We start from the raw sequence: 24,807 nt of genomic DNA on the forward strand, positions 1-24,807 counted from the left end.
GTTTACTGTATTAAGGGAGAGAGGCTGGAGGAAGTGAATAGTTTTAGATACTTGGGTGCGAATGTTGCAGGAAAAGGAGGAGTGAAGGTCGAGGAATGTTGATTGAGTGAAGGAAGTAAGTGCTTTAAGGGATTAAAAAGTGTAATGAGAAATAGCCTAAAGGGATTTCTCCCCGTCTTCTCTTTTTCTGCATGAGGGGACAGAGAGTGGGGGTTGCCGATTTAATGAAGTGGCCTTGCTGTGGATATGCTGTGTCTTGCAACACTGCTTCTGACCCAGGGCAGTGGGCGAGATGCTGGGATGACCTGTCATCCAAGAAGAGCAAAGATAAGAGGGAGGGAGGGGGTTGAATGGGAGTGGAGTATGTGGGGATGGTATGGGTTGGAGTGGATTTTTGTTTTTTGGCTACCTCTCTTGTAAGTGAAAAAAAAGCTTTTGGTATGTATGTATGTGTGTGTGTGTATATATATATATATATATATATATATATATATATATATATATATATATATATATATATATATGTACACATATAAATGTACCACTGTCTCAGCATAAATAAAAAGTGTAGAAACAGAAACACTATATATTTCGTCTGATGACTGTAGTCCCCCCTCAGTAGAACATTACTGGAGAAGGGAAGGTGTTACAGCAATAGAACTTCTCACAAAGAAAAGTGACACTGGGAGGGAACAAGGATAGCTATTACACCAAGCATGGAGGTGACCAGAAGGTAGGGTCATACGGGGTTAGACAGAAGATATATGTTTGTTAGATTTGTCATTTGAAAATAGCAAAATTGTGTTGGTCCTTAACAAAAACTGAAACTACAACTAGATTTATATACTAAATCATCTTTTTCCTAGTCCATTTGATGGTTATTGTTACTGACATGTTGGAAAACTTCAGAACTGTCTCGTACATTGTTGGTAACGCATTTGTGTTCAATTAATCTAGTATTCAAGTCTTGCCTTGTTTGTCCTCAGTAAACAAAACTGTAACCTTGTGGCCATTTCAGGGTTCCTCTGGGATGTGGGTCTCATGAAAGAGAGAACCAAGTATCCAGATTGATAATTATGATGATAACTGGTGCTTTAATTTTCATTGTCTGGAAACTGTCAGCCCAACAAAAGTCAATTATAGTCCTTTGGCTATCATGTAGATGTCTCCAGAAAGAAATATTAGTGTTGTCTGTTGTGTATATATGTGGATCAGTTTCTATATCACTGAGTGATAGGAGAAAGAAGAAAAATGTTGCTGGTTGTCAGCTCAGTTGAAACTGATTGATGTCTTGGGCCCAGTCTCAAGACCCAGTGCCAACCACTTGGGGCTGCACCTCTAAATAGAGATGAGGGTATTGATAGATTTTGAAGATAAGTGGTAGGAAGATTATTCTCTCTGACATCTGTTTTGCAAAACCACATTATGCAAGCTTCCTTAGTGGGTCCCACTGCAGATTGAGATTCAAACTTCACTTAGGCATTGCTTGTCCTTTCTCATTTGCTTGATTTATTTTCATGAAGAATCTGATAGCACACCTGCTAGTTTCACCTGTTCATAACCCTTATCTCTCTCTTTTTCCCCATTATATTATGTCTTGCTCTTCATATTAACTGCTTTTTCTGTCAACTCTATTCAGAATGTTCATTTGATGTTCAGACATACATGCTGTATGTTTGGTTCTAGAAAAGTAAACAAGTGTCAATCTAGTGTTGAAGGGAATAGGGAATAGGAAAAGACACAGGAAAATGGGGAAAACAAAACAAGAACTCAGGATCACAGAACCACAGTAATAGGTTTGTTGAAAGGAAGTATGCCTGGTGAACTAAGAATTTCAATTATTGCACTAATACTTGTTTATGTTAGCCTGATAGCCCATGACCTATCTTTCCTCTTACTTTGAATCTAATGAAAGAGAATAGAAAATGTGAAGGCTATGTAAACAATGCAATAAGAAAGATATACTAAGGGGGCAAACTTTAGAATTGTATTTAACCATACAGATAAATGTATGGTATTAATGAATGAATACTTGGTCACAACTTATGATAAACAGGAGCAGCAGAATAAGTGAAGTTATGGTGTGGAAAACTGTCACCATATGGGTTCTAAAGCTACTGGATTTGTTATATTCACATGGGGGGAGGCAGGGGGGGCATATCTGGGGCAGCGTATTTAGGGGGGTGGTAATTCTAGTTTGGACATGCCGCCCACATGGTTGACAAAATAATTGTAATAAAGAAAAAAGGTCAAAAGAGCCTTGAATATTTTACCGTAATATACAAATTTTGTGTTAGAATCAACAAAATATTAAATATTTTTCCCTTATCCTTTCTGCAGTAGGGACATTAGATAAGATTTTTAAAATCTGTTTAATTATTTCACAAACCAATAGCTAAAACAGGCTGTAAGGGATGGTGGATATGGGAAGTGGTGATGGGGGTGGGGTGGGGTGGGGCATCACTGAGAACTTTGCCCTGGGGTGGCACCTAGACATGTAAGGGCTCTGCATTCACATTTGAGATACAAGTATTAACAGGGGTGGAGAAGGGAAGTACATGATATGATTATAATTATGAATGCATCAAATAATTGAGCTGTCATTTGGTAATATTTGAGGCCATAGATATGAACTCCAGAAGAAAAGGGGAAAAAGGGTGTCAGGAAATTAGATTGATCAAAATACAGCCAAAAATTAATGAATTAGCAGCAGAAAGAATGTGCACTCATTTATATGTGTTCAAACAATTGTTAAGAGCATCAAGAGAAGGAATGTAATGAGAATGGTTTTAATCCAATGAAACACAACTCGGTTAATACAGTACTAACATATATGTACAGTTTTATGTGTTTATATGTATGTATATTTTTGTAGATAGAATTGCAATGATTTTTTAAGATTGAGCTTTACATTTAGTAATAAGTGATAAGTGGCAGTTATACATGATATTTGGTTAGTTTTAGAGGATATTTCAATTTCAGGTCAGTTATATGATTGCATGCATTATGCATGCTTCATGTATGCAGTGATAGTGAAACATGTAATAGTTAATGATTTATTCAAGGTTTTAGTGACAGTTTTTTTTTTTTTTTTTTTTTTTTTTTTTTTCTGGTAAGGGTAAGAAAAATGTTAGGCTGGGGATGTTTACTTCTTGCATGTCCTCTAACCGGCATTTTCTTCTCTCCTCAAGTTTGCTCCCTCGCTTCCCTGCCATGCCATCCTAACATACTTTGTAATTTATTAGAATATCAAAGTAAGTTGTTAAAGTTTTCTCTGAGCATGTTGTTGATGTCTTTGTTTCCAAACATTTCTTTGCTTTTGTATACGATATGCCTACCAAGGCCAGTTCACTAGTAGCTGCGCCTCTGTCCATGCAGTTATGTTGCTTGAGCCTTCTTGGAGTCGAGAATTCTTTTTCAGTTTGCATGGCACAAATGTCATCCACCATCTTCTAGAAATATTTGTAGGTTTTGAGAAATGTGTAACAACAAATCTTGTATGTTGAAGTGGCCACATAGGTGTAATGAAAATTTTGTGAGGGTGTAAAAAAAAAAAAAGACATGCAACACACCAATTTTTGTGGTTGCTCTAACAGAAGAAAAGTAGGGTTTGATAAGTATGCTTCCCATTGAGAAGAACATGGTTGCTTGTTGACTGTTTATGCCCTGTAATGTAAAGATTGGTGCAGCAAAGCTTAGATTCTCGTTTTATGCCCTTAAAACAAACAGGGACTTGTGACTGGCGGATTGTACTTGCATTTACGTCATGAGGGCTGAACATTCTTTTTCTCTCTCTCTCTCTCTCTCTCTCTCTCTCTCTCTCATTCTCATTCTCATTCTCATTCTCTCTCTCTTTCTCTCTCTCTCTTGCTTTCCTTGTCTCTCTCTTTATCTATCTGTTGCTCTCTCTCTTGTGCTCCATATCTTTTTCTTTGTCTCATGTATTAATAGAAATAGCACTGGAAAGGATAAGGCTACCAGGACAGTAGAATATGTATTTTTCTTGTCCAGTTTCATCATTAGCATATTAGAAAATTTTGTTATAGTTCATTTTTATGCATTGGCATATATGGAAGCAAAAGTGATTTTTCCAATATGATCTGCGTATAATAGAACAACATTGAATGTGAAACAGAATTGGAGAAATTCTGTAGAACTTTTTTTAAAGTATATGAAAGCCTGAATTTATTTGCTAAAGCTGTTGTATTTCCAATATTGTTATAATCTCAGTTGCAAAAATATGAAATTTCCTTCTAGGATGGTCCTAGGTGACTTGATTATGGAATTATATTTTTGCATGCACTATATGATATTTATATATATATATTTTTTATTTTTAATAAGTATTTCTTACTATTATTCTGAACAGCAGCAGAAGTACTTATCATTATAACAATATTATATTATCATTATTATTATTTTTATTCTTATTTTTATTATCATTTACATGTAATGAGAAGGTAAGAATGTAATTAATTCGTCAGTCCAAATTTTTTTATGTTATCAGCACTTGATTATTTTGTGAATGATTTCCAGGTTATATTATCTTAGAATTTTTTGTATTTCTTATTATAGTCACAGATTTATTTTTATAAGATCATTATGCTTATTTAAGATTACATGTGTGCATATCTACAGGAGATGCTTCATTTAACCATACTTTAGATTTGATGGTACCAGATTGGTTCCAGGAATAACAGACAAAATTCACTACTTACAAGTAGTGCATCCACCCAGTTTACCACCTGATCAACTTTGGGAATATTCAGGACTGTTGTTAAGTACTTTAGAGTTCCTGCTTATTCCTATATTGCTATATTCATGTACATTCAATGAAATTGGTAAAAAAGGTGAAAGGCCTGCAAAATGATACTTGGAGGAAGAATTGGAAGAGGTAAATATCCATTTGAAGTCAAAATATGGTACAATAAAAAAGCATTATGAACTCATTTTGAAGATGTCCAAATCTTAGGTGGACGAATGTTGGGAGAAAGAGATTTAGATTATTCTTGTGTTTGTCACACATTTGAGAAGCATTGTTGCTATTCATCTTCCACTGGAAAAACAGAATTGCTGTTTGTTGCAGTTTTATAAAATTAATATCAATCTCTCCTCCCATCTCGGCACCATCCCCAAGGTTCTGAGATCAGAGGGGTGGTTGAATGGGATTCATTTGATTATTATGTGATTATAAACTTTTACTCAAATACTCCCATTCAAAGGGGACATGGTCTTTGGTACGTTCATACTTATCAATACACGTACATCATATAAAATGTTCTGAGAGTCAGTGGCCACTAGGAATAGTATTCAAGCTAGAACTTGAGTTGGCATGTACACTTGCCAACACTTACAGTGGATATCTTTGAGGGAGTTTGAGGAGATGCATATCTTTGGGTCAGATGTTTGGAATGTGAATGCAATTAATCCATTGTCCCAGATCTTTCATGCAGCAGACCCATGGCTCCCGGATAACTGGCATTATCCAAACTGATCCATAAATCACTCAAGGAATTTATCACAATATAAGCATCTTAGGCCATCACCAATCAATTCAATCAATTGTTGCCTCAAGTTTCATCAGTCGGAAAACCCACAGCCCGTGGCTGGCAGTGGTCTGCCTAACCTCCCACAGATCCCTCAGGGAAGAAACTTTGGACTTTTGTCTCTATTGTACCACAGGGGAGTGTTTCTCTATCATTGGTTCAAAGTGGTAGGGAAAGGAGAGTAGTTACCAGTTGTGAGCTCTCCATGTGAAAAAGTGTAAGAAATACAGTTGAAGTTGATAGAGGGAGATCTTGGGCCTAGTCTGGAGACTTAGTGTCAGCCACATAGGGCTGCACCTCCTGGTGGGGGTGATGGCGTTGATGGGTTTTGAAAATTGGAAATTTCCTTTTCCACCTTGCAGGACTACCACATGCAGGTATCCGTCATTGGTCTCTTAGTCCAGCACATGTTGTCATAAAAGATACAGTATTTTCCTTACTGTTCCCCACTGAAACAGTGAGGGGTAGTATGTGCTCATAGATTTTGTATGCAGTATCTGTCATCAGATATGGTATTTGTCATGGAAAGCCATACGAGTTCACTTTGTTTTTCACCTGTGATTCTTTCACATATTTACCTAATTGGGATTGAGGTTTCTACATACACACACATATATATGTGTGTGTATATATATATATATTATATATATATTATATATATATATATATATAAACATAATATATATATATATATATATATATATATGTGTGAATGGAGAATGGTTGTGTATGAATGATGCTGTGATGCATGGAAGGGAGTGGAGTGGGGGATGGGGGTTCTCTCATTCTGCATGAGGGGATGAAGAGGGGAGGTTGAGGATTGAATGAAGTGGCCTTGCTGTGGATGTGCTGTGTCTCGCTGCATTGCTTATGAGCCAGGGCAGTAGGTGAGATGCAGGGATGACCTGTCATCCAGGAGGAGCTAAAAAAAGGGGGAGTAAGGGGTGGTGAGTGGGAGTGGAGTATGTGGGGATGAAATGAGTGGGAGTGGATTTATGCCTTTGACTTTGGCTACCTCCCTTGTAAGGGGGAAGAGGCCTTTGGTATATGGGATATATATATTTGCAGAAAAACCACTGGGAAATAAGAAACTAAATTCCTTATTTTCCAGTGGTTTTTCTGCAAATTATTTTCATGTGTGCCTTGTGAATTACTGAAATATATATATATATATATATATATATATATATATATATATATATATATATATATATATGCAGAAACCTCACTTCACTGTAAGGTATGTATGCGACAAAACATCATGTGGTTTTGTCATATATTTACATGAGAGTGTATTTTGTAAAGATATGTCATTGTCTCATTACATACTACCCAGGTGAGCTTTATAGGATGGAATTTATTCTAGTATCTCATCTTGTGAGGTAGTTTAATAATGCTTTTTTGTACAGTTTATCACAAATTTTTGCATATTTTTATAAAAATGTAAGTATGTGCTGTCTGTGCTGTCATTCTATTCTCTTTATCCACAGCTGTATGCAAAGCTGAACTTTGTAATACAGTACAATATTTTTACCTATTTCTTTTGCAATATGCCCATGTATTTACCTAACTGTATTCACCAATACTCATGGAGTCCCATCTCTATATTTCCATTTATCAGCCTTTTTCTAAACTCGTGTGTGCTGTCCTCCTGAATTACTTTTTCCATCAGATTTGTTTCACAAAGTGATGCATCTGTGGGGAGAGCTTTGTTTCTTGACATCCTTAATTGAAGCAGTCTAGTCTTCTCAGATTTCTTTGCCATGTCCTCTTGAAGTTATTTCATCCCATACTAACTGATCCTGTCCATTTTTTCCACTCTTCGATTCTAAAAATGACTATTGTGTCACCTGTTTCTCTTTGCGTATTTAATATAAGCAATCCTCTCTCTCTCAACCAAGCTGGTGGTCATTCAAGTTACTGTCTTTTTGTATATTCTGTTTTTGTTTTATATGGTGACCACTGCCTATGTGTATATATATATATATATATATATATATATATATATATATATATATATATATATATATATATACACACACACCAGTGGCTCTTTCCCCCTTACCAGGGGGATAGCCAAAGACAAAAGGCATAACTCCACTCCCACCCATTTCATCCCCACCCATTCCACTTCCATCCACTTCTCCCTCCCTCTCATCTTGGCTCCTCCGGGATGACAGGTCATCCTTGCATCTTGGCTGTTGCCCTGCAATACAGCAAGACACAGCACATCCACAGCAAGGCCACTTCATTTAATTGGTGACTCCCCTCTCTGTCCCCTCATGCAGAAAAAGAGAAGACAGGGAGAAATCCCTTTGGGCTATGTCAAAATATCATTTGTACATAACCACTCCCTAACCCCCCCATCCCACACCCACTCCCATGGATCACAGTATCATCCATACATAACCATTCTCATCTCATCCCTATCCTCTGTCTTCTACCTTCCTTCTTCAATAGACATCCCCTTCTTTCTTGATGCTCCTTTTACCCCATCCATCTCTTCCTTGGTTGCCCCCTCCTGTTCACTCCATCTACCTCTGCCTTCCACACCTCTTTTACTAATCTTTCTTAACTCATTCCATGTGTCCAAACCAACTCAACACTCATTCATTCACCCTATCTCCCAACTCCTTTTCACCCCCACTCTCCTCCTCACCTCCTTGTTTCTCACTCTATCCAACCAAGTAAGCCCTACCATACTTCTCAGACATTTCATCTCAAACTCATTTAAACTCCTCTCTTCCTCTCTTATGTTCCATGTTTCTGCCCCACACAGTACTGTCAGCACAATCACCCATTCCCAAATGTCTATTTCTCATTACATTTCTTAAACCCATAAGGCATTTACTTGCTTCTCTCAGTCTACAATCTACCTCCACCTCCACTCCTCCCTTTCCTGCCACATTCACCCCCAAGTATCTAAAGCTATCAACTTCCTCTAGCCTCTCTCCTTTAATACTCACTTCCAAATCCTACTCTTTAATACTACCCTTTAATATTCACTTCTAAATCCTTCCACATCCTACAAAAAAAAAAAAAAAAAAAAAAAAAAAAATAGGTTCTACTACTTTCGTAAAAACTCTTGATTGTCCTTAACAGCTTTCCACCAATCCCATATATTTGATATATATTTCGTGAGATTATTACATTATTTTTTCATCATATCTTCACCAGTATAATGAAATACTGTCCTTATGTTCACCATTAGTTTATTCTATTTATATGTTTTTACAGTGACAGGGCACCATTAGTCAAAATCCCCTGAACATTTTCCTCCTTTGCTTTTGTGATTCAGTTATCTCCCATTGTATAATTCATAACACTTTTTTTAATGTTTTGGCCTATCTTCAAAATTTCCATTTCTTTGCAATGAATTTCATCTTCCACTTACTGCTCCATTATCTGGGTGTTCTTGTACTAATTTTCAATCCATTTCACTCCTAATGCTTTTCATGATCTTGGTCTTATCAACAAATAATTTACCTATGGTACTCTACTTATTACCCTTCTCCATTCCAACATCTCGTCCTTACTATTGTTTGAGCCTGTCTTACAGGAAACCCATCCATTCCAGTATGCTTTCTTTAAATCCTCCAACATTTTTCAACTTCTACATTAGTCTTATGTGACACCTTATCAGAAGCCTTCTCCAGGTCCAAATATACTATATATCCAGCCCTCTCAATGCAGCACATCAACTGTTCTCAAATAGAAATTTAACAGGTTCATAACACAGGACCTTCCTTTTCTGAGTGCAGATTGTACCCCCAAGATTCCCCCCTCAACACTGGTCAAGGACACTAGTCTATAATTCTGGTGTTCCTTCCATTTTCTTCCCTCGTAGATTGGTACCATATATTCCATTTTCCAGTCCCGTAGCACTCCTCTATTTTTCAATTACATACAGTCACCAAGTGTGTCATGTCCACCAATTGTTCTCTGCATTCTTTTGGTATTCATTTTGAAATCTCATGTGGCTTTGAAGCCTTTCTAGCATTAAGTTTTTGAGAAGTTGATTCATTTCTCACTCTTCAGCTTTTGTATTGTTTAATACATCTTTTATAGTTACTGCTCTTCCTTGAAGTCTTTTTACTTGGTGAATACTGATTAGAAATTTTAATTCATTATTTCAGCTTGCTTGCTCTTTTATTTTCATCATATGCAGATCTTTTCTACATTTAGCTTGGATATTCCTCATGTATGTTTGAGCTTGCCATTTACAAGTCTGTAGAACAACTTAGGCTCATTTTAACACGTGTCAGTTACACCCTTTTTGAAATTCTTCTCTTCTCATCTAAGTTTTGTTTATTTTTATCCGGTACTCTTGCATTTTGCTTTTTTTTTTTTTTTTTTTTTTTTTTTTTCCATAATTTCTCATGCTCTCTCTCTCTCTCTCTCTCTCTCTCTCTCTCTCTCTCTCTCTCTCTCTCTCTCTCTCTCTCTCTCTCTGTCTCTCTCTTGTGCAGTTTCACATATTTTGTTGAACTTTTTCCATCTCCCTTTCATTTTTGTCATAAATTTTCAAGAAAACTTCCCAATTTTCTTTGTTTTATCTCATTAAACTCTTTCCAGTCCACTTCTTCAAAGTATTCATTCAGTCCTGTATGGTGTGGCTGTGATATTTTAACATATCCATAGATATACATTATATGACATGAAGTTTATGGTACAAATTTCCATTCATTGCTATTATTGATATTGATTTTTAAATACAATTGGTTATTTTATGGTTGACAAAGAATGAAATGTTAGCATGTTGAAGTATTTTCTTTCATGTGTCATATAACTGAAATATCACAGTTATGTCCAATGCCATGTATTGCCCATCCCCAGTACCTGCAGACGGTGTCAAAGGCAAGACATGGGGTCCCAGTACAGCCCACCAGAAGGAACGTGGACATATAATTCCACAACGTCAAGAGAACCACAAACGTTGGAGTAAATCTGCCCCCAATTTAGAGAAGCCTTTACGTCCATTTCCTACAGCCTCCACTATGTCAACACTTAATAGCATTGCAGTGTATCAACACCAAGGTAGGTATGCTTAAAATAATGTAAAAGGTAATGTTGGAGAAAAAAATGAGGAAACCATCTAAATCAAACTGGAATAAAACAGACTGAAAGACACATGGGAAGAGATGAGATGGAGTTGAAGAATAGAAAAAGAAAAGGAATAAAATAGAAATGTGGAAAGTTTATAGCGAAAACCTGAGACAAGTAGAAGATAGATTCAGCGTATTGGGATTAGGGGAATTGGGCCAAGCAGATAATGTGGAAAGGAGAGATATAGGAAAAAGAAAGGTGCAAAAGTCAGTTAAAAAGATTAAGTTGCAGAAATTTCTGGGAGTAGAGGGATTAAGAGGGAGCTTCTCAAAAAAGTATGGCGAAATGAAATGAATGCAGATGAGAATGGAAAAGGGCAGAAAAGAAAGAAGAGTTCTGGAAGATTGGGTGAAAGCTTATATGGTGCCAATTTCTTTAAAAGTAAAGTATACTGGAGCTAATACAGGAAGTACAAAGGAATAGATGTTTGAGTATCATAGAAAGTTATACAAAAGAATGCTAATGGACCAGAGAAGATAAGATATAGAGAAAAAATTATTGAAGAGAAAGTAGGTGAGTCTAGGCAAGGCAGAGGATGTTTAGACCATTAGCATGTAAGTGAAAACTATGGGTGCAAAATAAAATATCTATATAATATTTATGGACTTGGAGACAAGATAATTCAATATGCAGTTGATATGAATAGTTCTTGACTCTGGGCTAACATGATTAGATAATCTAACACATCCACATGTAGTATTTGCTTAATATAAAGAGAATTTTAGTAATTACTGTTGTTAGTTCTTATATAGCTTAATTTATGAAGATCCATATGGGGTAGTTAGTAAATTGTAACATCTGACTAATGTATTTCCTGCCACTGCCTTCAGGACCTGGAACTTTTACTAGAACAGGTAAGAATGAATAGTTTTGGTAAACTTGTTTGACAGGATCTTTTATATTTGTTCATTATGTGGATGACTCCTATGATTTTTTTTTTTTAAGTGCATATTTTTTTCCTATTTGATAAATATATTCACCCAGCCTTTAAATATATTCAAGCCTTTCAGACTTCTTAGGGATTAGGGAGAAAAGCCCACAAATTTTTAATTTCCTCAAATATAGATTGTATATAGAGTATAACCAGTTTCTTTTTTACCCAAAATTGTTGGTATCGTATTGGTCTTATTCATTTGTGTATGAAATGAGTGTATATTTTGACTTGGCTACACCCCTTACAAAGGGGAAAGGGATTTTGATATATGTATATATATATATATATATTTACCTACATAGTTATATTATACGGGAAGGGAGCTATGCTCGTGGTGACCCGTCTTTGTATCTCTCAGCATCAAGTTTTTTTCTTTTTTTCTTAAAATCTTGAATAGTGTTTGCACACACTGTTTCTTTGTCCAATTTGTTCCAAGTATCTATCACTCTGTGTGGGAATCTTTTTTTTTTTTCCTCTCCAGATCTCTTCTGTAATTATCTTTTTTTAGTTTCTTTTCGTGTCCTCTTGTTTTTCCATTGTCCCATTTCAATGTCATTCTTATCTAAGATTTGCATTCCCTTCATAATTCTATAGATACCGTAGTTAGTCTCCTCTTTCCCTTTTTTGTTCCAGAGTTGGTAATTCTAATTTGGACAGTCTTTGTTCATATGTCATGTTGGAAAGAGTTGGTGCCAGTTTTGTTGTTGCTCTTTGTATTCTTTCCAACTTTATATTATTTTTGGCACTGGGTGTCCATAGTGTTGCTGCGGACTCGAGTTTTGGTCTTATTAGTTTTTTTTTTTTTTTTTTTTTTCTTTTTATCATATCCTCATCCAAATAGACAAATGCCATTTTTATTGACCTCAGTAAATTGTAGGTTTCTCTGACTATTTTATCAATATGCATATCCGGTGTCATGTCTTTGCTGATCATCACTCCAAGGTCTTTTTCCGAGTTTACTTTTTTTACTTCTTCATCAATTTCATAATCTCTCAATATTCTGTTTTTACTTTTTCCAAATTCTATTATATTACATTTCTTGATATTGAATTCCACTTCCCACTTTTGAGTCCATTTCCAGACCTTGTCCAAGTCTTGTTGTAATTAGTTGCAATCCTCTTCCGTTTTTACTTTCCTTAGTATTTTTGCATCATCTGCAAAGAAATTCATATAACACTATTTCTTCGTTCATGTCATTTATGTATATAGCAAACATGATCGGGGCCAGTACTGATCCCTGCGGGACACCACTTATCATTTCTTCCCAATTTGAGAATTTGTCTCTAATTACTACTCTCATTTTTCTCCCAGTCTGGAAGTCTTTCATCCATTCCAATAATTTTCTTCTGATGACACCTATTGATTCTATCTTCCTTATTAGTTTCTTGTATGGTACCTTATCAAATGCCTTTTGTAGGTCCAGAAAGGCACAGTCTGCCCAACCATCTCTCTCTTGTATTATATCTATTAATCTTGAGTAGAAATAGAGAAAGTTTGTTGTACATGATCTTCCTTGTCTGAATCCAAATTGATTTGGATTCAGTATAGTTTTTCTTCCAAATGTTTAGCCCATCTATTTTTGACGACCTTTTCACAGATTTTTGCTACTGTGCTTGTCAGGGAGACCTGTAATTTGATGGGTCTTCCTTGTTTCCTCCCTTATAGATTGGTACAATGTTTGCCTTCTTCCAGTCCTGTGGCACTTTTCCTTCTTTAAGTGAGAATTTAATTATATTGTATATTTTGTCTGTTAATTCTTCCATGCATTCTTTCAGTATCCAATTTGCAATTCCGTCTTGACCATGTGATTTTCTGACGTCAAGTGTTTTGATTTGGTCACTGATTTCCTTTTGTGTTACAATTATTTCTTTCATTGAAGGGGATCTCTATTTATTTCCTCACAGTTAGGTGTTTTCTATTGTGAATACTGATTTGAAATGGTTGTTCATAATTTCAGCCATTTCCATTTCCTCTGTATATTCATGTTTACCTTGGTGCAGCTTTTCTATTTCTTGTTTGTTCTTCAGTTTGCCATTAACATACCTGTAAAATAGTTTGGGTTCTTCCTTGAATTTTTCTATTTTTTTTTTTTTTTTTTCATAGTTTCTTTTTCATCTCTGCGTATATTTACATACTCATTTCTTAGTTTGATGTGCATTTGCCATTTGCTTGTTTACTTGTCTTTTCCATTTCTTCCAAGCTTTGTCTCTTTCATCCTCAGCCTCACTACACCTTTTGTTGTACCAGCTTTTTATGTATGTTCTTTCCATTTCTTGTTGTGGTACATATTTATTCACTCCCTCATTGTAAATTTCTTTTAATATATTCCATTACTCTTCCATCTCTGTTTCTTCACTTCGGAATTTTTCCCAGTTCGCGTTGCAAAAGAATTTTTTGAGTTTCTTTAAATTTGTTTTGTTGTGCATATATATGTATGTATTTACCTAGTTGTATTTACCTAGTTGTGTGTTTGTGTGTGTGTGTATATATGTATATATATATATATATATATATATAAATATATATATATGTATATATATACATATATATATATATATATATATGTGTATATATATGTATATATATATATATATATACATACATACATATACCAAGGCTTTTTCCCCCTTCCAAGGGAGGTAGCCAAAAAGGGAAAGGCATAAAAACACTCCCACCCATTTCATCCCTAAATACCCTCCACACCCCTCCCACCCTTCCTCTCATCTGAGCACCTCCTGGATGACGGGTCATCCCTGCACCCTGCCCACCGCCCTGGGTCAGAAGCAGTGTCGCAAGACACAGTACATCCACAGCAAGGCCGCTTCATTTAATCGGCGACCCCCCCTCTCCGTCCCCCTTTGCATATAAGGCGAGGACGGGGAGAAATCCCTTCGGGTTGCGTCAAAATTTACTCACACATACTACCCCCCCCCCCGCCCATTTCTCCTCATGCAGTCACAATATATATATATTAAACTCTTCTGCTGGGATTCGAACCCTTGCCTGAGAGTTTAATTCCAATTGTCAATTGACACAAACATATATATATATATATATATATATATATATATATATATATATATATATATATATATATATATATATATATATGTATAAATACAAAGATCTGTAGCAAGTGCTGGTTATGGCCAGCAGGAAGAAGCAGTAACCACAGTATACAAGCAACTTACTAGAACCACACTTGACTGCCTCCATTACATGTATCTAACACTGGAAAACAAACAGAGATCCCAAAACAAACATGAAACAAAGCTTTGAGAATGCACCAAAGCACCCCAATAAATGTTCAACACATAGTAACCAAAATCATCTTCTCAAACCCACCCATCCTTTCTACCATATTACACAAACACAACCAGAAGACAACAAAAAATAGCACTGGGATAATACTACTCAAATGTCTTTAACAGCCTACCACCTGTACCTCACACTAAAAAAGCACATACATACTCGGATCACAAAACAAACCCTCAAAGAACAGCCCCCCCAAACTCCATTCTTCAGACATCAGCCCTTCTGAGGAACCTGCCTCAAGACAAAGAAGAGCCACACTGGCATCACTGTATTGTCATCACCCATCATTAAAGCAATGCCAACATAAAATAGTCTTGGCCAGACTCAAATTGCCCCAGATGTACCACAGAACACCTCATCCAGTACTGTCCTACTCTTACCTAACCCAGATAACAACACAATATTTCTTTTGATTTAATCTCTCTCTTTTTCTACTTTCCCTCATATGTGATAGAGCATAATTTTTCAGAATGTGGTGCAGTGGATGTGACTGCAGGTGCTGTAAATGCTACACCTTTACGTCCTGTTTTGCCTACACTGTACAATGGTACCAGTCCTGACACCAAAGGACAGCGACCTAAATTTTCCCAACTGGAGATTTTTTTTTATAATATTGCTGCTATGTTGGCTGGTGTGGCAGCAGGTTATGATGTTAGATTATCCAACATTACTGCAATCCATCCCAGACTTTTGCCTGGAAAGTAAGTATGGTGTAAATATGACTTAATTTTTATTTTATTTTTTTATTTTTTTATTTATTTATTTATTTTTTTATTTATTTATTTATTTTTTTTACTTTTTTTTTTTTTTTTTTTTACTTATTTTACTTATTTTATTTTATTTTATTTTTGTTAATATGAACATATACGAGGGATGTACAATTTTCTTGCAAGCTGATGTGCCTTTTCTTGAAGGGCTGGTGATGAGGAAGATGAAGAGTATGAAAAATGGCTGAGTTTTAGTGACTATGAATTGAGCAGTCCCTCGGCCTATGCGCACAACACATATCATGGTCCTGCTCGCCACACTCGAGCACCACTTGTGCTAGATCCAAGGCCCATCAGGTTCACTGACTCTCCTCAGCACTTCACGACACCAGCGTTAACTACTGCACCTGCGCTAACACCTAGAAGAAAATCATCCTCAGCAAGTAATGAGAGTGAAGTGAGTGTAACAATTTCATCTTGTACATAGACTTTGAGAAGTATGATAGGGGTTACCAGGCTGGATAGAGTGAGGAATGAGGAGGTGAAGAGGAGAGTGAGGTTGGAAAAGGAGTTAGGAAATAGAGTTGATAAAAGAGTATTATGATGGTTTGGACACATGGAAAGAATGAGTGAAGAAAGATTAGTAAAAGAAGTGTGGAAGGCAGACGGGGATGGAGTGAACATGAGGGGGTGACCAAGGATGAGATGGATGGATAGATGGGGTAAAAGGGATGTTGGGAAAGGGGAGGGGTGATGTCTGTTCAGGAAGGGAGAAGACAAGATAGGGGTGAGTGGAGAATGGTTGTGTATGGATGATGCTGTGATACATTGAAGGGAATGGGTGGGGGATGGGGGAAGTATGTGTGAATGATATTTTGATGCAGCCCAAAGGGATTTCTCTCCATCTTCACTTTTTGTGCATGAGGGGACAGAGAAGGGGTGTTGCTGATTAAATGAAGTGGCTGTGCTGTGGATGTGTTATGTCTTGCTGCATTGCCTCTGACCTAGGCCAATGGGCGAGATGCAGGGATGACCCATCATCCACGAAGAGCCAAGAAAAAAAGGAGTGAGGGGTGGTGAATGGGAGTGGAGTATGTGGGAGATGAAATGGGTGGGATTGGATTTATGCTTTTGACTGGGTACTTCCCTTGTAAGGGGGAAAAAGCCGTTGGTATATGTATATAGACTTTGGATACATTATGAGAACATAAAAATGGAGGAGATTGCAAGAGACTATAAGGCCTACACTAAGCAGTTATGTCCCTTACCACCTGTCATCTCTCCATAAAGTTATCTAATCTTATCTTAAAAGAACCCATTGTTTTATGACTGATAGGTTTTACAGCTGTTTACTTCATTTCATCTTAATGCATTTCACAGTTTATTGGACAAAGGTACATACTTGTGGTCCTGCAAAATGGATAGTGGTGCTGCCCATTTTCAAAACATGTCAACCCCCTCACCTCCATCAAGAGGTGATGTAGGTGGCTGACAGTCAGTCTCCAGACTGGCCCAACTTTATTTCATGCACCTTTTCACACACTGCTCCCCCCCTCCCCATGCTACTTTCAGCTGGTGACATAGAAACAGTCCTACACTGATGCAAAGTTTCTTCCTAGAGAAATCTACGGGAGAACCTGAGGACTGTAGCCAGACACTGGGGCTGTAGGTTGTCTCCTTTTCATTGAATTGGAAACCAAGTCAAACCAAACAGTTAAAGTGTGCTTAAGCAGATTATTCTGTGGCCATCTCACAGTACTCAGGACATAACAACACTGAGTACAAGACTGCACAGCACTGGCAACACACAGCCATAAATAATGTATCTGGGGTAGAGGATTTAGGCAAGGAGCCAGAGTGGGTGATAATTTTCTTCCATGACACTGGAGTCATAACCTGGTGATGCTTAGTGAGCCCAGATAGAGCTGCAACATCAGTATATTTCTGTGTGTAATGACATATTTAATATACAGGAAAACATTTCACACACAAACACATGTATATTTGTCTAATAATGATGACATGTTTATGTACAGGTGCAGACATACAGTCAAGTATGTGGGCAGCGAAATGTATACATCCCTGGACCTGCTGACTATTTGCGTTCTGAGTACCGCAGTGATCACCATGCTCTTACTTGGGGATCTGGTCGAGGAGACCACAGATCTGCCTCAGAAATTGTCGGGGCTATCAATCCAGCCTTGCAGCAGCAACAACAGCAACAGTCAGGCACAGGAGTTGCTGCAGTAGGAGGGGGAGGTGGTGACTTGGAATCAGAAGTTTACCGTGGAGATATGTATCACCACTACCCTTTGGAATATCCAAGTGACAGTTACTATGAACATGGTGGCTATGCTGGGGCAGGGGAATACCTTGCCAGTGTGCGATATGAGCAACGTGTATACCCACAATACATCATGCGACATTCAGTGGCTGCTGCTGCAGCTGCGTGTGGGGATACAAGTAGCAGCTTCCATTATGACAACCCATCATCAAGTGTGTCATCCACATCTACAAATCCAAGAACACCTTCACGACTTACCTTTCCACATCGGCGCACACCTTCTTCGGTGTCCAATGCATCTACATCTTCTTCAAACATTAATCCATCTCTCAGGTTAGAGGATGATGGAGACAGCTCATATTCCACACCCACACACAGAAGTGGGCACTATGAGATTCATGGCGGCCCAGCTCCACCTCCGAGACTTTCGAGACAAAATTCTCATGAGCAGCAGGACCAGGTCGACAGACCAGGTAGTTTAGAATTGCCTCGCCATCACCGCTCCTCTTTACGGAAGTACAACTACAGCCAAGGCCGCTCTTCACCCAAACCACGAAGTGATCCAGGGTGCGGAGGATCAGGAGGTTCAGGAGGAGGTACACCAACCAATCCAACACCCCCAGATAGCATGACGAGTGAGGATAGCAGCTATGTCAGTGCTCCGGACATGTATTCCACTCTGTCAGGTGGATCTGGTGGTACATCAGGTAGTGGGAGAGGTGTAAGGTTCTCCCCAGCATCACACATCTTTGGGGTGCACTCTGATATAGGACGTAACAACATATTAGACCTCCCTGTCGAAGGTGAGAACCAAGACACGACGGTGCCTTTGACAGCTCTGCGTGATGCCATTCGTCACCGTGAACAAGCCTTTAGTCACTCCCAAGCTGACAAGTGGCCTCTGTACCACAACAGCGACGAGCATTTGTAGCATAACCTTCATGTATAGTAATCTTATGTGCAATCTTAGCACAGTCTATACATGTACCAGTCATGTGTGTAGGCCTGGCACAACCTGCACATGTAGTTGTCATGCTAGCTGGACTGAAGGGTCTGGCAGTAGTGGCAAAGTAAAGGTGGTGCTCATGCCCTTGTAGGGTTGTTGTGGACAGCGTGAGCGTGTACTTGCATTGATACAAAAAACGGGGTGGGTTTGCGAGGTGTCTTTGTTTTGTAGTTGCAGTAGATCTCGTGACCTGTTTGTGCTCAAGCTTTCATCACTGCTAGGCTTAATGGAACTGTATACAAGTGCTACCCAATTTCTCTCCTAATCAACAGGATAATCATGGTTTATTATTATGGAAATTTTGTAATGGTGATTATTACTGTTATCATCATTATGTAGTCACAACTGTGATTCCTCGGCAGCCTTTAAGTGTGATTTAAGTTACAAATGCATAAATGAAGAAGTGGACCAGTGGAAGAGGTTAGGCACTCTTTGCCTTTAGTGATGTGTGGGTTGGCATTATCATGTTGAAGAAGAGGAGGTATGTGGATGAGTTGCTTCCCTTGCACGTGAGGATGGCCACTACTTGAGAACAAAGAGAAGGAAGGTATTTGCATAGATGTGAGTCATCGACACTGGCGTTTAACATCTGTGTTGGCAGATCATGTCAGGGATAGAGGACGTTATGTTTGCATTATTGGATTATAACACCATTGTTATTCTGTAACATCATTCGTGGTACATGATGTCTTTGTTGTTGCATTACATACATTGTTGTATTGCGTTAATATTGGTACATGACATTGGTAAATGGTGCCATCATTAATGAATAACATTTATTAGTATATGTTGTCATTGTTGTACAATGTCATTATTGGTATATGACGTTATCATTGTTGTATGACATCTTTGAGAAATACCATTATTTCCATGTCATTATTGGTTAGCTGCATTGTAAAAGCATGCCATTATTATTATTATTAAGTGACATCAATAGATGCATGTTATCATTAGTCTGGGACATCATTTGTACCTGATCTCATTGATAAATTGCATCATTTTTGCATGATGTCATTATTGGACATGATGGCATCGTCATTTAGTGATGCCATTATTAATGTTTGTATTAGTTATATGATGCCAGTATTAGTGCATGACAGCACTATTACCCTGAGCCATTGTTGATGTGATTTTATTAATTTTTGTGGCATCTGCGTAACAATTATGATGAGTTCAAAAGAAGAATGAATGCTGTTTGGCGGAGGAGGCTGCTGTGCTGTTGATGCATAGTTGCAGCAAGAGTGAGTTGAAAAGATCACCACAAAAGTCATCATAGTGGACAGAATAGTGTTGTTATAGCTCAAGTATTGCCACAAATGGCATGACTTACATGTCCTCTCACAGGTATTGGGTTGGGTTGTGTGCCACACTGATGGAGGGGACAGGAATTCCAGATTGAAAAAAAAAAGAAAAGAAAATATTCGGAACCATTTGAGTGGTTCTCATTCCTTAGTCATGGATTCCACAGCAAATTGACATATATTGGGCTTCTGTCTTGTGTTGCCATATTCTGTCAGTGGTGATGTCACTTTTTTTCATGAATATGACACATCACTCTCATTGTAAGTGCCATCATGCTTAGCATCATTAACATAATCATCAGTGCATCATCAGTCAGCCTCATTTTACTACTTGTCATCACAGCTGTGAATGTCAACTCATGAATATTCATTTCTACAGTCATCATCATCACCATCTACATCCCATATACCATGTCATTATCAAAACTGACATCACAATTATTAGGTATTTGTTATCACTGTATGTGGCATTCATAGCACAATTGCCTACAAAACTAATGTCACAACCAGCACCATGGCCATTAGTGCTTAAACCAGCACCACAACTGCTGCAAGCCCCCTGACTGCAATAATTAATCAGTGTTCCAACCCCGTATCCATTCTCTGTGCAACATTTTCCAGTGCCATATAATTTAATCTGAAATTGGTAATATCCATTGCACTCTTACTATAACTACAAGCACCACATCATTTAATGTAAACAATTGTAAGTCTCCTGTGTTCACATAACCATCATTTATATCATCTGACATCATTAGCAGTGGTACCATTTCTTATGGTAAACAAAAATCTTGCAGCATAAGCTCTCAGGCTTTTGTCAGAATTACAGGTGTCCCATTATAAACATATGCTATATGATACTGCAGCACTTAAGGCAGAATACAACTTTTCAGAAGAAGCCTTGTTCTCCTAGGAAAGGCAGTATGTGGAGTGCTGAAAGTATCTTCCTACTTCCTATACTCGAGTCTTTAAGTACAACCATAGCCACAAACAGATTTGGGCCATGTAGTTTTACTTGGGCAGAGGGAGTTTGGAGCTCACTGTTGTGGTTGCTGTTTTATCAAAGCTGTGGATGGCATTAGGTGGCATTGTAAATGGCATCTTTTAAGTCATCATGGCAACCTAGAGAGAATGTGACTGTCATGTTTTTGTAAGTGTGAATGATGACACTCATCATATTTTGCACATCTGTAATTATTGCATAACTAAACACCAACTACTAATATTACTAATTCTACCAGTGTATAAAGACTTACAAGCAAATATTGAAGTGTGTATATATATATAGTGGCAATATGAACAAAATGTAATTATTTGATTCTTTACTAGTCTTTATTTCCGTTGCTGAAGGGTGTTCCCAAAGTTTCCAGTATAACCCTTTCCCCTCAAGTTCGATTAGCAACAACATTCATACTGGCTGTGGAAGAATGTGTGCCACATATGGCTGTTATGTATAGGACTTGTTTGCCTATACATATGCATGGGTTTACACATGTAAACACATGTCTGTTAATATATATATAAATATGTATATCTAAGCACCAGGTCAAGTGATGTTGGATGCTTCTAGTTTATTGATGCAAAATCAGTCACCTTTAGTCATGGCTTGAAAGTGTATTAGGATTCCACATTTGATTATTTCTAATTATTGTTTTAAAGTAACAAAAGTCATGATATATAAGGGTCATTAATTCATTATTTTATTTTTATTTTTATTTTTCAGGATGCTAGCACTTAATAAGAAGAATATTTATGTGCAAACCCACCTGCAGATATCATACATTCAGATCCTTCATGCTTGTATGACCAGAGTAATATAGTGCTAGAGAGAAGTGGATACACTAACATTATTTTACAAAGAAAAATTATACACAAATACATGTGGATGAAAATAAGTGCAAGGTCAAAAGCATTCCTAGATTCAATGTTGGGGTATGAAAGGATAAACTGGACATTGGTCACAGCTGCACAGAGGGTTGTGGAAGAGTTGCTTGGTCATTTAGTTGTGAAGGCAGAGATGCAGACAGCAGTCCAGATGAGATGAAGAGGGATAAAGAAAAAGTAAAGACAAGACATTAGAAAAAAAAGCGTGATAAAAACAGAAATCAATCATTCTTTTGCTGCTTGTCCTCCTTGCAGAAGACCTGCATTTTTAGAAAAAAGGGTAGTAATGTTTTCACAAAAATCCTAGTGACAAAGGGAAAAATGAATGAATGGTGTGATGAGATTGTTCTGTGTAAATGTTTGTGCAATTAGTTATGTTTCAAAGGATAGAGTTCATATTTGTGATGTGCTCTCTAAGGGCTTTTTAACATTGGTTAATAGTTCTAACACTTAATTTTTTAACCTTTTGAGTACAATACTTATATTTTTGCCAAGTTTGGCTTATCCACAATTTTACTTGAGAAGATATTTTATTATCATTGCATTTTATTTTATTTTATTTATGTATTTTAGATGCAGGGATCACCTGTAATCCAGGAGGAGCCAAGATGAGAGGGAGGGAAGAAAGGGCGGTGAATGGGGTTGGAATAGGTGGAGATGAAATGAGTGGGAGCAGAATTATGCCTTTTGACTTTGGCTACCTCCCTTGTAAGGGGAAAAAACCCTTGATATGTGTATGTATGTATTTATTTATTTATTTTTATTTTCATATGTATATATTTTTCCCCTTATTCATTTACTTATTTTTTCCTTTCAAATCCCCTTTTTAATTCAGTTAATTTTTACAACCCATCTTTTGGTTTCCTGCCCTGTAAATATAGTTTTCTATAAGTATCAGTATCCCTTCAAAGTATCTATATACTAAGAGCTTTTTTCCCCCTTATAAGAGAGGTAGCTAAGTCAAAATCATGTACCTAATCCCACCCATTCCAATCCCATCCACCACCCTTTCCCCACCTCACATCTCAGCTCCTCATGGATGACAGGTCATCCCTGTATCCCACCCACTGCCCTGGGTCAGAATATATATTGTAAATATCCTGTTTTCTTTCTTTATTACAGTAATGTTAATTCAAGTCTGCACTCTTTCATGATGAGTCAGGCCATGTAAACCCAGAAATCTATTTCATGTTGGTTGTTTATACCTGTCTCTCCTAGTTTTCACTTATAATTCAATTGTGGACTGTGTACCTGCTGCATCATAATCAAGAAAGGGTTGGATAAAGTACAGTATACTACTTGCAATTTTTTTCAAAATCTAATCCCCACAACCCCATTTTTTTATAGAAACACACACACACATATACATATATATATATATATATATATATATGTATATATATATGTATATGTATATATATATATATATATATATATATATATATATATATATATATATATACATATATATGTATATAAATATGTATAATATATAAGGATTTGAACCTACTGCTCTGGTACCAAGAGGCCCCCAAGTCAGTGCCTTAAAACACTCAACTATCGATGGTTAAAACTATTGGAACTCAGAACACTACTGGTTCCCGCGATTAGGTAAGACCACTCACTGTGGCCCAAATACCTTTTTCACAGTGAGTGGTCTTGACTAATCTCAGGAACCAGTAGTGTTCTAAGTTTGAATAGTTTTAACCATCGATAGCTGAGTGGTTTAAGGCACTGACTTGGGAGCCTCTTGGCACCAGAACAGTAGGTTCGAATCCTTTGCGCAACAATCATAAAAATTATCTGATTGATGTCGCTGTTCACTAGCGAATTACTCATATATATATATATGTGGGTGTGTGGGTGTATATACCTAGTTGTATTATACGGGAAGGGGAGCTATGCTCGTAGTGACCCATGTGTGAGTGTATGTCTGTGTGTGTACATGCACTACTAAATATGCACTACATTCAAGACCAACCAACTTTGTATTAAATCATGGCCCCTGTTATGAATCCAAAACAGAAAATCTTCCCAAGACAGATAAGAATCACATGTACCAGGTCACCAATTCAAATTTAATCACACAGAAGATACAGAACATGTCACCTTACATTTAGACGATAATATGAAGTTTCTTCTCAGAGTGACTTTTGGCCAACTTAATGGTCATAACCTTACCTCAAAAGAATACTGCCACCAACTATTTCCACTTGGATCATAAGAGGCGAGAAAAAAGGGAAGGGGGTTGGGACCAGGCATCCTTCTCCCTGTAGCCCCACAGGGGACATTCCTAAAAAAAGTAAAGGCATAAGAGGGTCTAGGAGTTTTCCAACCAGCAACCTTTTACAATTGTTTTTGCCCTTCAATGTCACCATGATCTTAGCATCACCACCAAATAGATTGTTGTAACTGTTCTATCCATAATTTTACCATTGTAGATCAAGAATATAATTGGTACCAACACCAAGCCCTGTGGAACCCCACTAATTCCCTCCTTTATCCATCCTTATTAATCTGTTCTTCAGAAAGTTCTTCATCCTTTCCAGCAGACTCGATTGTCCTTTGTGTTCAAACTTCCATTTTAGCTTTCTGTGAGTTACTTCAACAAAAGCTTTCTTCAGGTCAAAGGATACAGTCCACCCATCTTTCTCCAGTGGCACAAGAATTACTCTAAGTAAATGGTGACACAAAAATGGAATTTCACTTCATGGACAGAAAGAT

The 24,807-nt window shown here is 37.3% G+C and overlaps 1 protein-coding gene across 3 annotated transcripts in view; it reads left to right on the forward strand.

Moving 5' to 3' along the window:
- The window catches only part of LOC143036924 (mitogen-activated protein kinase kinase kinase 10-like), a 130,878-nt gene extending 107,435 nt beyond the window's left edge, over positions 1-23,443 (forward strand). For 2 of the 3 annotated variants that reach the window (XM_076204927.1, XM_076204925.1), the window contains 5 exons: positions 10,383-10,583; positions 11,483-11,506; positions 15,371-15,602; positions 15,816-16,065; positions 17,645-23,443. In XM_076204927.1, the coding sequence (XP_076061042.1) occupies positions 10,383-10,583; positions 11,483-11,506; positions 15,371-15,602; positions 15,816-16,065; positions 17,645-18,823 (1,886 nt within the window). In that variant the 3' untranslated portion in view covers positions 18,824-23,443. The remainder of the gene's footprint in view (positions 1-10,382; positions 10,584-11,482; positions 11,507-15,370; positions 15,603-15,815; positions 16,066-17,644) is intronic. The other variant, XM_076204926.1, reaches the window with a different exon arrangement.
- Positions 23,444-24,807: the final 1,364 nt, after the last annotated feature.

Source organism: Oratosquilla oratoria, chromosome 21 (genome assembly GCF_046742065.1).
Source record: "Oratosquilla oratoria isolate Oo_2021 chromosome 21, ASM4674206v1, whole genome shotgun sequence".
NCBI classification, from domain to species: domain Eukaryota; kingdom Metazoa; phylum Arthropoda; class Malacostraca; order Stomatopoda; family Squillidae; genus Oratosquilla; species Oratosquilla oratoria.